This window comes from Sminthopsis crassicaudata, chromosome 2 (assembly GCF_048593235.1).
Source record: "Sminthopsis crassicaudata isolate SCR6 chromosome 2, ASM4859323v1, whole genome shotgun sequence".
Lineage (NCBI taxonomy): Eukaryota > Metazoa > Chordata > Mammalia > Dasyuromorphia > Dasyuridae > Sminthopsis > Sminthopsis crassicaudata.
In genome coordinates, this window is record NC_133618.1 from 292,249,754 (window position 1) to 292,262,799 (window position 13,046).

Here is a 13,046-nt window from a genome sequence, read left to right on the forward strand (position 1 = left end):
CAGTTTCTTCATCTGTAAAATGGACTCAATAATCTCACATATACTTCCCAGGGTGAAGATCAGGTGTTATGATATTTGTAAAATGTTTCTCACAGTGTCTAGCATATGTTAGACACTTAATAATTACTTGTTTCATGTCTTCTTGGATCTGTGATAGGTTAGTTTGATATTAGCAAGCTAATATGATATGTAGTTATACGACTTCATTAGTAAATATGATTGTATTTGATATTAATATGTAATATCAACAATATGTAATTATGTGCTATATATTTAATACATAGATACGTTAGCTATTGGAGAGAACTTTTAAGCAATATGTTATTTAATTAAATATAAAATTAATCATATTTAATGTTAAAAATATTTAACATAAAAATTTTATGAAATAATGGAGTGCTAAATAATCATATAGAAGTTGAATTCATGAATTAAGCTAATCTTCTCAGCTTTTGTTACCTTGGAAAACAAGAGTGTCTTAAAATAAAACTAGTCCAGTGCCACTCTAAAAGGAAAACAGTCATTAAATAGTGAATTAAGAAGAGCCATCAAAAGTACTGGTTTTCTCTTGCTTGACTAGATAGGTATGTTCCAAAAAAGAGCTGTTTTGAAATAAAATTTTTTGTAAATAAAAATCACTTTTTACATGCACTAAATAAGCCTTATTTTAAAAAAAAACTCCCTAGGGAATCTTTTTGAATGAGAGATAATTATCTATTACTGTTTTATGAGGTTAGCTTTTCTCTTATCTGCTCATTTGTTTGTTTTAATAAGAACCAAAGATTTCACTGAAGACCTTCACATTCAAATTAGTCTATTATGTTTACCTAAAAGCCGTCCTGGGGGAAAATGAGATGAATTAAGTTTACAACTGTTTTGTTTCCTTTCCTGAGGGCAGGTTAATGAACTATGAAGTGATTAACTCTGGAGAAGGGGAAGAGAGTCACCAAGAAGAAAAGTATCCAAAAGATCTATAATTGAAATCATAGGAACACAAATTTATAGGTGTTACAGGGAATAGAACACTAGGCCTGGATCAGGAAAACCTGAATTCAGATCCTACCATAGACATTTACTATTTCTGTGATCCTGAGCAAGTCACTTACCTTATTTCTGTGTTAGTTTCTTCACCTATAAAATAGAGATAATGACAGCATCTGCCTCTAAGTTTATGAGAATCAAATGAGATGTTTATAAAGCATTTTGCAAAATCTTAAAGTACTAAATTAAATATTCATTATTATTATCATTGCTACTACTATTATAAATGGAAGACTAGTGAGTTCATTCTCTTCATTTTTCAGATGAGGAGACTGAGAGAAAGTTTGTTAAAATAGACTTGCCCAGGGTCATATACAGTTAGTAATTGTCTAGGATGGAATTTGAACCCAGGCCTTCTTATCTACACATCACTATTGTGAAATCAGATCTAGGATAGAAAACTCCAGTATCAGTGTGGTAGATTTTAAGCACATGTGCCTGCATACATACATACACAGATTTATTTGTACAGACCATTAAACTTTTTAGGCAATTTTTCACCTGCATTGTATTCTAATACTTAGAAAATCTACAATCTCTGGTATGCTTCCTCTTTTATATCTTAAAAGAAATCTCATAAATCTCTGTGACTTTAAAAAAAATCATCCACAGGCGATCACCCTTCTTCAGTCAACAGCCAGCCTGTTATTGACTGGTCTATCTCAGAGCCTTTACTGCTTGACCTCCACATCACACTCTGAGGCACAGAAGGGAAGATTTATTAAAGATTTACTTTAGGCTTGCTTTAAAAAAAAAATTTCTAGTGAAAGTTTCAAGTTCTTCTGAAAATTCCAAAATCTCCTTTAAAATCCCATTTATAAAATCTTTTAAAATGTAGATAGCATTAAAATCACTAAGATACTTTTTTTTCCTTTTAATATCTGTTCAAAATTAACTTATAAAATAAATTGTCCATTGAAAACAGAAAACTATATCTGCAATGTGGCTTTCTCTCCATACCCTCTCTCCTTCTGTTGAAATGTGAGCTCCTTGAGGACAGGGGCTGTTTTTGCCTTTTTTTGGTCTCCCAGGACTCATCCCAGTCTCTAGCATGTAGTAAATCACTTAATAAAGACTGATGGACTTTCCGGCTTCCACCCCAATTTAGGTTCTTCTGATCGTATCCATGGCAGATCTGAGAGCTTTGGGAGTGAGGATCTGGTCCCCAGCAGGGATGTGGCCACTTTGCCTCGAGATGTTGCCTTGAGCCGCTCGGTGTTGTCCATGAGCAGACCAGAGCATCCTCCCCCCAGGAATGGATCAGTCCCCCAGGAGGCTCTCCAGAAGAACGCTCCTGGCCAGCCTCATGCCAGCAGACAAAGCTCTGCCTCTCCAGGCAGCGAGATGGTGACTTTGGAAGAGTTTTTGGAAGAGAGCAACAGGGGGTCTCCCTCCCAAGTAAGTTAGGTGTTGCTAGTGAACACACACACAGCTTTGGTTTGGGGCTGGGGAAAGAAGTGTACTGGGAGGGACAGTAGCATGGTCCTGTAGTTGGCGTCTGACACTCATTGTGTCACATTCACAGTCATTAGACTTCTCAGTTTCTTCATCTGCAAAATGGAGAGAATCTTACACAATTCTTTCAAGGAAAGCACTGTGGATTTTAAAGTCTTATACAGATAAGAATTCTTACTCAGAAAGATAAAATACCATACAGTGCACGTTCATTAAGTGCTGACTATGTGCCAGGCACTGAACTAAGTAATTGCTGGGGATACAAATGAGATCTTGGGTTTGTTTTTTGGTTTTTTTTTTTTTTTCAGTTAGATTTGTCTCTGATTACCTGGTACAATATTACACTTTTGATTATTGAGAGAATTCTTCTTTTCCAAGTTAACACTTGTTAGGTATATCTTTCCTCTTTTTCTTATACCACCTGCCTCCTATTTCCTCTTTTACTACTAAACTCTTTGCAATTTGGTTTTCAACCTGATCACTCAAATGAAACTACTTCTTTGAAATTAACAGTGATCTTTTACTTGCCAAATATTATAGCTCTCCCCCAACCCAGTCCATCTCATTATTATCTCATATCCTGCTTCCCCCAGGCAATCTCATTATTGTATCCCACTTCCCCCTCACAATATAGACTAAAACTCTTCCGTACTTAGGAGATATTGAGTTGCTATGAACAAAAAATATTTTGGACTCATAAATATAGGTCTGAAGCAAGAGATTTTTAGCTCATCATCAGGCTGTTATCAGGGTTCCCAAGTTGGTAGGACATACCTATTCTTGTGCTTGTGACAGTCACTTCCACAACATGATAACATTGGAGGAAAATTTAAGGAAGGCAATCTTAGGGGCACCATTTAGAAGCATATGAAGAAGATAATATTATTTTACTCTGTTCTAATTTCACCACCCCAAGAACATTGCATTCAATATTAAGTACCACAATTGTTCAAGACTATGACAGATTAGGATGTTTAGGTAGAAGAAAAGAAGAGAAGGGAAAAGTTAATATTTCAGGGGTTGTCCAGCAGAAAAGGAACTGTATTGTATAGTTTCTTGAACATCCAAAGTTGAGTCTGTGGTTGTAGAAAATTGTAGGAAGGCAAATTTTAAATCAGTGTAAGGAACTTTATAATAATTAGAGTTGTTCAGTATTTAAATAGACTGTTTGGTGAAGCATTCATTTAACAGACATGTATTAAGCACATTTATTATGTATTAAAAACACTGCTAGGCATTGGGGGAGATAAAAATTTTAGACAAGGTGTGGTCCTCACTTGTAGAGCTTACTTAATAGTTGCTTGGGGGAAGAAAGATGACTAATACATTATTACATGGTGAATGCATGTAAGAATTGCAAAACAATTTTTTTTAAACAGTTCAAAGTTATTGCTGATTATGAAGGCTCAGCAAAAGCTTCTTGGAATACATAGGATTCAGGTTGGAATTTAAAGAATGGGTGGGAATGCAAAACGTGAAGGAGCAAGAATATGGAATTATGAGCAGAATTCCAGAAATAAGAAACTACGTGATATGTGTTATAAAGCAGAGCAGAGAGAAGCTTAGCTGAGCTAGAGAAGAGAATGCAGAAGACAGTAATAAGAGGTCCAAAAAACTAGATTGTAAAGCACCAAATGTCATACAAAGGAAATCCCTAGAGGATTTAGAGTAGTGAATGTCATAGTGAATGTCATCATGGCTGACTACAGCTCTATGCAAAAAGTAGTATTTTCTCATCAGTGTGCAAGATGATTTGTTATGGGGAGAGGTTGGAAGCCCCTGATAGGCAGGAAACTGGTAGAGTAGTCCATGGTCCGGGTAGGGACAGCAATGAAGGCTCTTAGTGGCACTAAAAATAAAGAGGAAGGGCAGATTTGAGAGTTGTGTGGAGCTTGAATTATCAGGACTTGGGGACTGATGGGGGAGGGAAGAACCTCAGGGTTTCAGATAGTGGCGTTAACAGACAGGAATAGATCTGGAGGTGGAGCATGGAGGATCAATTGGATCTTGACCTTTGAGTTTGGGATGCTGATGGAATCTCAGATTCAACATGTCCAAAACAGAACTTGTTGCTTCCTCTTTTCAGCCCTTTTCCCCTCTCAAACTCTCTTTCCTTCCAGATTTCTCTGTTACTGTCAAGGACACCCATCATTGAGATTCACAGCCTCAAAATCGGTTCTTCTCATGCTTACCCACCTACCCACCCTGGTGCTGGAATTGTCATTTACAATGGCTTTTCTGTGCTCCTTTTCTCTCCATGCATGGAGCTGCCACCCTGGAGTTGGCCTTCACTGCCTTATGCCCAGACTGTTGCAGTAGTCTTCTGGTGAATGTCCATAGTTGAATTTCTTAATTCTCCACCCCCCTCCCCACACACTCCCCTTCCATTCTCCTTTCAGATGCAAAAGTGACTTTTCCTAAAGCTCAGGAAATTCTATTGATTCCCTCTTATCTTCAGGATCAAATATAAATTAGAAGCTCTTTGCAACCTGGCCTCTTCTTGTCTTTCCTTACTTGCCTTATTACACCATATTTTCCTCCATGATCCAACAGCTGGCCTTTCTTTGCCTTTTATGAGATACTCCCATTTCCTATCTCTATGCTTTTTCACTAACTCCTCCACCAGGAATGTTCTCCTTCCTTGTGTGCTGCTTTCTCTGACTTTTTGAAAGAGTTAATTCAAGTCCTAAACCTCTTCATTACTACTGTCTGAGTTTGCCTTCTCTTTATATTGGATATATCTTCTGTATACAAGGTTATTATTCTGTTTAGGATGTAAACTTTTCCATGTGCTTTTGCCTTTGCATCCCAAGAATGTAACATGTGCTAAGTGTTGACAGCTTGATATCCAGGTAGAAATTTTCTCTAAGCAGTTAGAGAAATAAGTTCATAGATTTAAATCAGAAAGACCATCTAATACAACTTCTCCCTGCTCATTATATAAAGAACTAAAACTCAGAGAGGAGACTTAAACACTGCTATCTCCACCCACCATGCACCAACTCAGGTCATTGGAGATTCTTTGCAAGTAGGAATTATTTCCTCCTTTGCATTTGATTGTCTAATGGCTGACACAAAGAGGAAAATTCAGGACTGGAGATGTGAGACATCTGCACAGAGATATATGGTAATTGAAGCCATTGAGATTGTGGTGAAAGAAAATTAGACTATGATAAACTCTTGGGAAATGTTAAGCCATTTGTCATCAAAGTAGACAGACTGGACAGTTAGAAGATCCAATAGAGTGTGTCCCTAAAGCCATACAGGGGAAGAATAGTGAGTGTCAGAAACTTATAGAGGTCCAAAGGGCTGAGGGTTGAATTAAGGATCTCAGATTTAATGAGTAGAGTCATTGGTAACTTTTGAAAGAGCTGTTTCAGTAAAGTAGTGGGGGTGGAAGCCAAATTGTACAGGGTTCAGGAGTAGGTTGAATGGTTAGGAAATGGAGGCATTGAATAGACTTTAGATGGTTAGTAGTAAGTGAGAGTTGGCTTGGTAGCTGATTGGAATGGATGGGTCCAAATAGAGTGGGGTTGACCATTGGTCAATGCCAGGGGAAAGCCGCTCAAACCAGAGGAGTATGTGAAGCTGGACTTCAGGCAGAGCCTGACTCCCCAGCTAGGACTCTTGACTCCCCAAGACTGCCCCAGCCTCCCCAAAGCTTGCCCTGGGCAGACCTCAATAGGCCGTACTACCTCTCCCTTAAATGCCTCAGCTTCACTAAGCAAGACCTTCAGCCAGGCTTCTGAAGTCTCTAGGGCTCCTTCCTACGTCAGGGCACATGACTGTGCCCTAATAGGCAGAGGGAGCTGGAATTATGAACCAGTCCCTGACCCCAAACATGGGTATGGGACTCTTGTATGCATCTTCTCTCTGGTTCTTGTCCCTGGTCCTGTGTATTATCTGACTGTGCAGAGACTTCCCTTCCTAAGTCTGTGCTCAGAAAGCTTACATTCTTTTTGGAATGCCTGTTCTTCCTAGTGGTAGTAAGGGAAGTGGAAACAACAGGCAGATTGGTATTAAAGTTTGCCATAATCCTAAAATTATATCATCTCTATGCTGGACATCTTGCATTTCCACATATTTAAATTTGTTTTCATGATCACTGTCTGTCTTCAATCCCATTCCCATTCTCTGACCCATTGCTTATTCCTTTTTAGCAGAGACACGGATTATTTCATTGCAGCAGTTTCTGTTAGAAGCTGACTCATTTTACCCCTCTTGTATTCCTTTTCTTTCTTCCAACACCTGGAGTCTCAGGACTTGGGCCTTGGACCTTGATTCATCAAGGCATGCTGAGGCTGGGAGTAGGCAGGGCTGGCTGGAGAACAGCTGTTCTGTATCTCTCAAGGATACCACTCCAGTGCCCAGGGCCCATGACTCACCCTATCTCAAGCAAGCTCATGGGCAGCTGACTCTGGATTTGTGTTAATGCTCACAACTCCCCAGAGCAATAACCAAAACCGCTTGTGCTTTCACTGCTTGGATATGGGGAGTGTAGGATGACTGTGACCTAGTGTGGGACTCTGGTCAGTGTGGGAAGTCAGAGTGGAGAATAATGCCTTTTGAAAGATTTTTAAAATTAGGTTTGTACAGCATACTTGGTATTGGCCTTGAAATCAAACTCTGCCTTTCCTCTTTGTTGGGACTTTTGACAACTCATATCATCTCATATTTTCTCTGTAAAACAAGAAGTTTTAGACTTAATCTCTTATGGCCTTTCTAGCCGTAGAATCCTATAATTCATGTGAATCTCAGGTTTTACTAAGCCTAGCAACTATAGCCCAGTCCAGTTCAGCTCATTGGAGATTCCTTGCAAGTAGGAATGATTTCCTCCTTTGCATTTGTGTATCTAGTGCCTGACACATAGTAGATACTTAATAAATGTTTGTTTATTGATACAGCTTCATCACCTTTAGTACAAAAATGTTGACAAAAACTGGATTAAGCTTCTCTTTAAGAGGAGCACTGGACACTCAGTTCACTAATAATTCACTGTTTGCTAAGCCCTACAGCATCAGCTACTGAAGTCCCACTCTCACAACCTGCATGCCTTTTTTTATTGTTACAATTATTGGAAAGGGGATGGGATGGTTTAAGGGAAATGTGGGAGACAGCGGGGCCTGAGTTCTTGAACAACCACGATAAGACTTGCTACTGTGATGGCTTTGAGAAGCTCCTGCAGATGCTACACAATGTGATCAAATCTTGAGTTATGTTTTCTTTCTTTGCCACCAGGTTAATGGTAAAGGCCTCACATAGGGAGAAAAGGCACTGATTATGATTAGTTCTCTGGTTTGGACTGAACTGGTTTCTCAGCTCAGGTAGTGGGGATCCCTGGTTGCTGATGCTTGAGTGATTAAGAAACTGACAGTCATTAGACCAGTCAATTGGGATGTCTCAGTGTAATTCATTTTCACATGCTTCCCAATGATTATCTCTTCTATGTTCTCTAGCTTTCTTATTCTGTCATTTTTTCTTTTTTTTTATTTTTTTAAGTTTATTTATTTTTAATATACGCTGCTTATGAATTATGTTGAGGGAGAAAAATCAGAGCAAAAGGGAAAAACCATGGGAGAGATTAAAAGACAGTAAAAAGAAGTGAACATAGCGTGTGTTTCTATCCAAAGTTCATTGGGATTGCTTTGGATCAATGAGAAGAACCAAGCCTTTCATAGTTAATCATTGCACATTCTTGCTATTGTGTACAATGTATTCCTGATTCTGCTTGTTTCACTCAGCATCAGTTCATATATTCTTTATGAGCCTTTTTATAATTAATTTGTTCATTATTTTTATAGAACAATAATATTCCATTATTTTCATGTACCAGAACTTGTTCAGTCAATTGATGGGCCTCTAGTCATTTTCCAATTCTTTGTTACCACAAAAAAGCTGCTACAAACATTTTTGTATATGTGGGTTCTTTCCCCTCCTTTATCATTTCCTTGGTCTATAGTTCCAGTAATGGCCCTGTTGGATCAAAGGGTATGCACAGTTTTGTAACCCTTTGAGCATAATTCCAAATTGCTCTCCAGAATGGCTGGATCCCTTCACAGTTCTACCAACAATGTATCAGTGTCCCAATTTTCCCATATTCCCTCCAACATTTTTCATTATTTTTTCCTGTCATCTTAGCCAAACTGAGAGGTGTGAGGTGATACCTCAGAGTTGTTTTAATTTGCATTTCTCTAATTAATCTGTCATTTTTTTCTATCTTCTTTCTTCCATCTCCCTTTTTCTTCCCTCTTTTTCTTCCTCTTCTTTCTTCTTCCCCTCCTATTTTCCTTCTCCCCTTTCTCCATTTCTTCTCCTGCTTCCTGATACAGAGTAGTTGCTTACTAAGATATTTGAAAGGAAGGTATTAAGGATGGTGAGCACTATCAATCTTCATCAGGCAATTTATGGATTACCTATCCCTTTTGCCAACTCCAGTTAATTCTGATATTCACACCTTCAAGGTGAAAACAAAAGGCAATAGAATTCAGATCAATCGGTTCTCTAATTTTTGACATGTTGAATAGAAGAGAAAAAAATCTTAACCAGGGTGCCCACTTGTTTAGGTTTCAGTCCTAGCTCTTCCACTAATTAGCTGTCAGACCTTGGGCAAGAAATTTTCCTTTTTAATTTTCTCCTCTATAAAAGATCTCTTCCTGTCTCTAACATTCTGTGGTTCTTAAATCTGTTATAGAGTCTGATTCTCTAGGTTATCCCCTCCATGCCCTTACTACAGCTGATCAGTTGAGGGATTCCCACAAGAACCAGCGGGGGCAGCTCACTCCAGTCCACTTTGGCCATTTGTGTGCTTCCTGCCATGCGCTGCATGCAGAACTCCACCTGACACCCTGGCACAGAAAATGGATTCTCAGACGTGTCCCTTTGTGTTCTCTCTGACTTGACTTTTTCCTCTCTGCTTTTCAGGATGCTCCCACGGGCCGGGACGACCTGCTGAATGACTACTTTAGAAAGGCCAATGATCCTCCTGCCATTGGAAGCCCCCTGGGCCCCCCGGTCAGGAAAGAGGGAACAAAAATGCCCACCAACTTTGTGGCACCTACCATCAAAATGGCAGTCCACACAGCTGAGGGAAAGCTGCTGAAACCAGGACAGTACGTCAAGCCCAACTTCAGACAGAGCGAGCCCGAGCCCTCTGCAGCTACTCCTGGCCCCCTGAGGTCAGCCCCGCCCCCCCAGAGCCTGCCACTGGGCCGGCCCAAACAGGCCCCTCTGGCACCTTCTTCGAGTGCCCCTGTTGGGAGAAGTGCTTCGTTAAGCAGGGCCTTCAGCCTGGCATCAGCAGACCTTCTACGGGCCAGTGGGCCAGAAGGATACAAACAAGACCCTCCCCAGAAGCTGGGGGGGGATGCCCATGGAGGGAAGGAGTCAGGTAGCCAGACCCTCCGACCCCCTGCAGCCTCCTCCAGCCTGCACTCCCTCTCCAGGGAGAGGCCCCAGTCGGCAAAGATCGGGGGCTCTTCCCAGGGTCCCAGCCCCCGCACCCGTCAGTTTGATTCGAGGCGCTTCTCCTTGGCTCCCCCAAAGGAAGAGAGAGTGCTCCCTCATCAGCAGGCCTCTACGTCTCCCGCCATTTCCATGAGTGGCAGTGGGCCGGGCTCTTCTCAGCAGCAAGAATGTCTCAGTCCCGGACTCGGACAGCCTTTCTCCTCCATTCCCGTCTCAGCTGCCAGGACCAAACCCAAGGCCCCCCCGCACTCTGGGGAAGTGGCCACTATTGCCCCCGTCCGCATGGTGCTCCCTGAGGGGGAAGGGGCCTCCCGGCCGGGCCAGAATGATGGATTCACATCCAAGAGCCAGACTAAAGCTCCCGACCTGGCTCCTTCTCTGGGGCTGGATGACTTCGGCAGAGGAGGGGGCTCAAAAAGTGCCCCTGGGTCTCCCGAGCCGAGCGGGGACCAGCAGACTGTGTGGTACGAGTATGGCTGTGTGTGACCCGTCCGTTCTAAGGACGCTTTGGTATTGGAGTAGGCTGGTTCGGCTTCTTGGGGTTTGTTTTTTGCCTGTGGTTCGGGGGAAAAAGGGGCAGTTTTAGAAAAAGGGAAGGGATTCTGAGGAGTTTTTTTTTTTCCCCCTCATTGAAATACTGTGCCAAGTCTTAAAGAGCGTTCCACCCCCAAATTTGTAACATGTCCCGTTTTATCTGCTGCTTCCGGTAACTTATTTCTCCTGAATGAAGTACACTTTAGCATGGTCAATATTTAGAATTAAATGTTAAAGCTTCTCTTCCCTCTATTCCAGACGCTATCATAAATCCCTACTAAGACACTTAATTTGTTTTTGGAACCAGTCTAAGAACAGACATAAAATTGAAAGCTGATTTGAAGTAGTCTCAAGGTCTCATCAGTGTGAGTACGTCATAGACATGACCTCTCCACCCGTTAATAATAGTCTTTTTGACTTACTGTTTCTCTCTCCCTCTCCCCCCCAAATTTATCTCTTGGTGGCCAATTTTCTGGTGATAATTTCTACAAATTTAGCTAGTGTGACCTGCAGATACATTCTGTCACTAAGTCCTATACTCAGAACAATCTGGATCTGCCCAAGCTTGCAGTCCCCTCCTGGAGAGAGTGCTTGAAAAACAAGGGATCAGGGGCTACAGTAGAATTTGAGGGTTGGAGCAGATTTGTATTAGGCCCAGGTCAATCCCAAGAGGCAGCTGAGAAGCATTATGTCACCAACCCAGCTATCATGGGGAAAATGTCCCAGAACTGAATTTATTTTTAAAAATGAAGCCTTCAGGCACCTAGATTTTCTAAGTCCCAAGTATCCCGTGATCTTAATCCAGGAATTCTTTATTTCTTTTAACACTGGTGATAGGGTCGGTTAGGGTCAAATGATTACCTGCCAATTCAAACCATGTAGCCTGTGCTTCTGCTCTCAGTGCCCAAGGCCAGAGCTGGGTTACCTTTTCTTTGATTTTTCTACAAACACTGGAGCTAAAATGTGCTGGGTCTTAATGAAAGATGGCCCTGGAAAGTGAGAGGAAGGCTATATCTCCCAGGCCCAGCATTTGTAAATAACATGTAAATGAAAAAAGGCTTAGGGGCTTCCACCCCCTTCCCCCTTATAGGGGATAACTTTCTCTCTCTGAATAATTTTCCAGAGTAGAAACCAAATTTCTTCTAATATATTATATATATGAGCTATAAACACACACACATTTTGGGGAAGGGGGAATCTATTTATGTTCTGGTGGGTATTTTTCTTTTCTGTCAGAAATCTCCTTGACTGCTTTTATGTATCCATTCAGATTCGTGTCATTCATTCTGTCTCAAAGTTGTTTATAAAGGTGCTTTTCCTGTAATATATGAAAACTTGTTGATTTATTTTTTTCCTCCCTAAAGATGTCCCTTTTGGTGATTTGCTGACGATCTAGTGAGAGGGATGCCAGAAAATTGTAAACTGTTTATAAGATCACTTTAGGAATTGCTCCTGGTAACTTGTATTAAACCACACAAGGACAGGATTTTAATAAAACTGCTGGAGAAAAAAAAAAAACAGCTGGGCTCTTATTTTTGTATAACAGAATATTTCTTTAGAAAGAGTTGCCAGCAGTTTTCTGTCTTTACTGCTTAATTATTAAGCTGTTTTCATTAACAATCTGGCTACAGGTGCTATTAATGCTTGCTTTCCTGAGACCCTTGTTGACAGTCAGGCATTTTAAATGTGCTAAAGAGCACCGGAAAATATAGTTATACTTTTCTTTATACAATAGAGGCATTCTTGAAAAAGTGGATAAATTGAATTATTTCTTAATCTTATTTTTATTAATATTTTAAAATATTGTTTTCTTTTCCAACTATTTCCCCTGTCTTACCAGAAAGCTTTTTTTGAAAAGAAACATAAAAACCAACACAATCAACTTTTTAAAAAAATTACTTTCCCCAGTTACATGTAAAAAACATGCAAACAATTTTTGTTTTATATATATATGTATATATATATATTCATTTTTAAATATACTTCCTTATGAATCATGTTGGGAGGGAAAAATCAGAAAGGGAAAAAACATGAGAGAGAAAAAATAAACAGAGAAAAAAGAAAAGTGAACATAGTATGTGTTGATTTATATTCAGTTTTCATAGTTCTCTTTCTGGATGCAGATGGTGTTTTCCATCCAAATAATCAGCTTTTAACAGCATATGCAGTAGTGTACACCCATATCTTTTTTCTACCTCTGTAAAAGAAAGAAAGAAACTACATTTGCTCTGTTCTTCTTGAGGAAGCCAAGCTTAATCATTATAATTTATTTACCTAAATGCTAATTTTGAGGGGTTTGTACTTTACATTTTATAGGTATTGTGTATGTTGTTTTACTAGTTGGTTTCTTTATTCTGTTATCAGTTCATGTGAATCTTCTTGTTTTTCTCTAAAATGGATGGATTTTGGTAAATTAAATTTAATATTAAATATCCTTTAAGAGATGTGCATTAAGAAAATCCAGTGAGTACTTTTGTGATGTTAACTTATCACCCCTCTATAGTAAATAGTGCATTAAATTGGGCAGGACAGAGCACCTGAGTCCAAAATCT

At 40.0% G+C, this 13,046-nt stretch overlaps 1 protein-coding gene across 2 annotated transcripts in view; it reads left to right on the top strand.

Annotated features, from left to right (window-relative positions):
• Positions 1 to 12,012, top strand: part of CCDC88C (coiled-coil domain containing 88C) — a 221,760-nt gene extending 209,748 nt beyond the window's left edge. For both annotated transcript variants that reach the window (XM_074289718.1, XM_074289719.1), the window contains 2 exons: positions 2,150 to 2,439; positions 9,418 to 12,012. In XM_074289718.1, the coding sequence (XP_074145819.1) occupies positions 2,150 to 2,439; positions 9,418 to 10,446 (1,319 nt within the window). In that variant the 3' untranslated portion in view covers positions 10,447 to 12,012. The remainder of the gene's footprint in view (positions 1 to 2,149; positions 2,440 to 9,417) is intronic.
• The last annotated feature ends 1,034 nt before the right edge of the window (positions 12,013 to 13,046 follow it).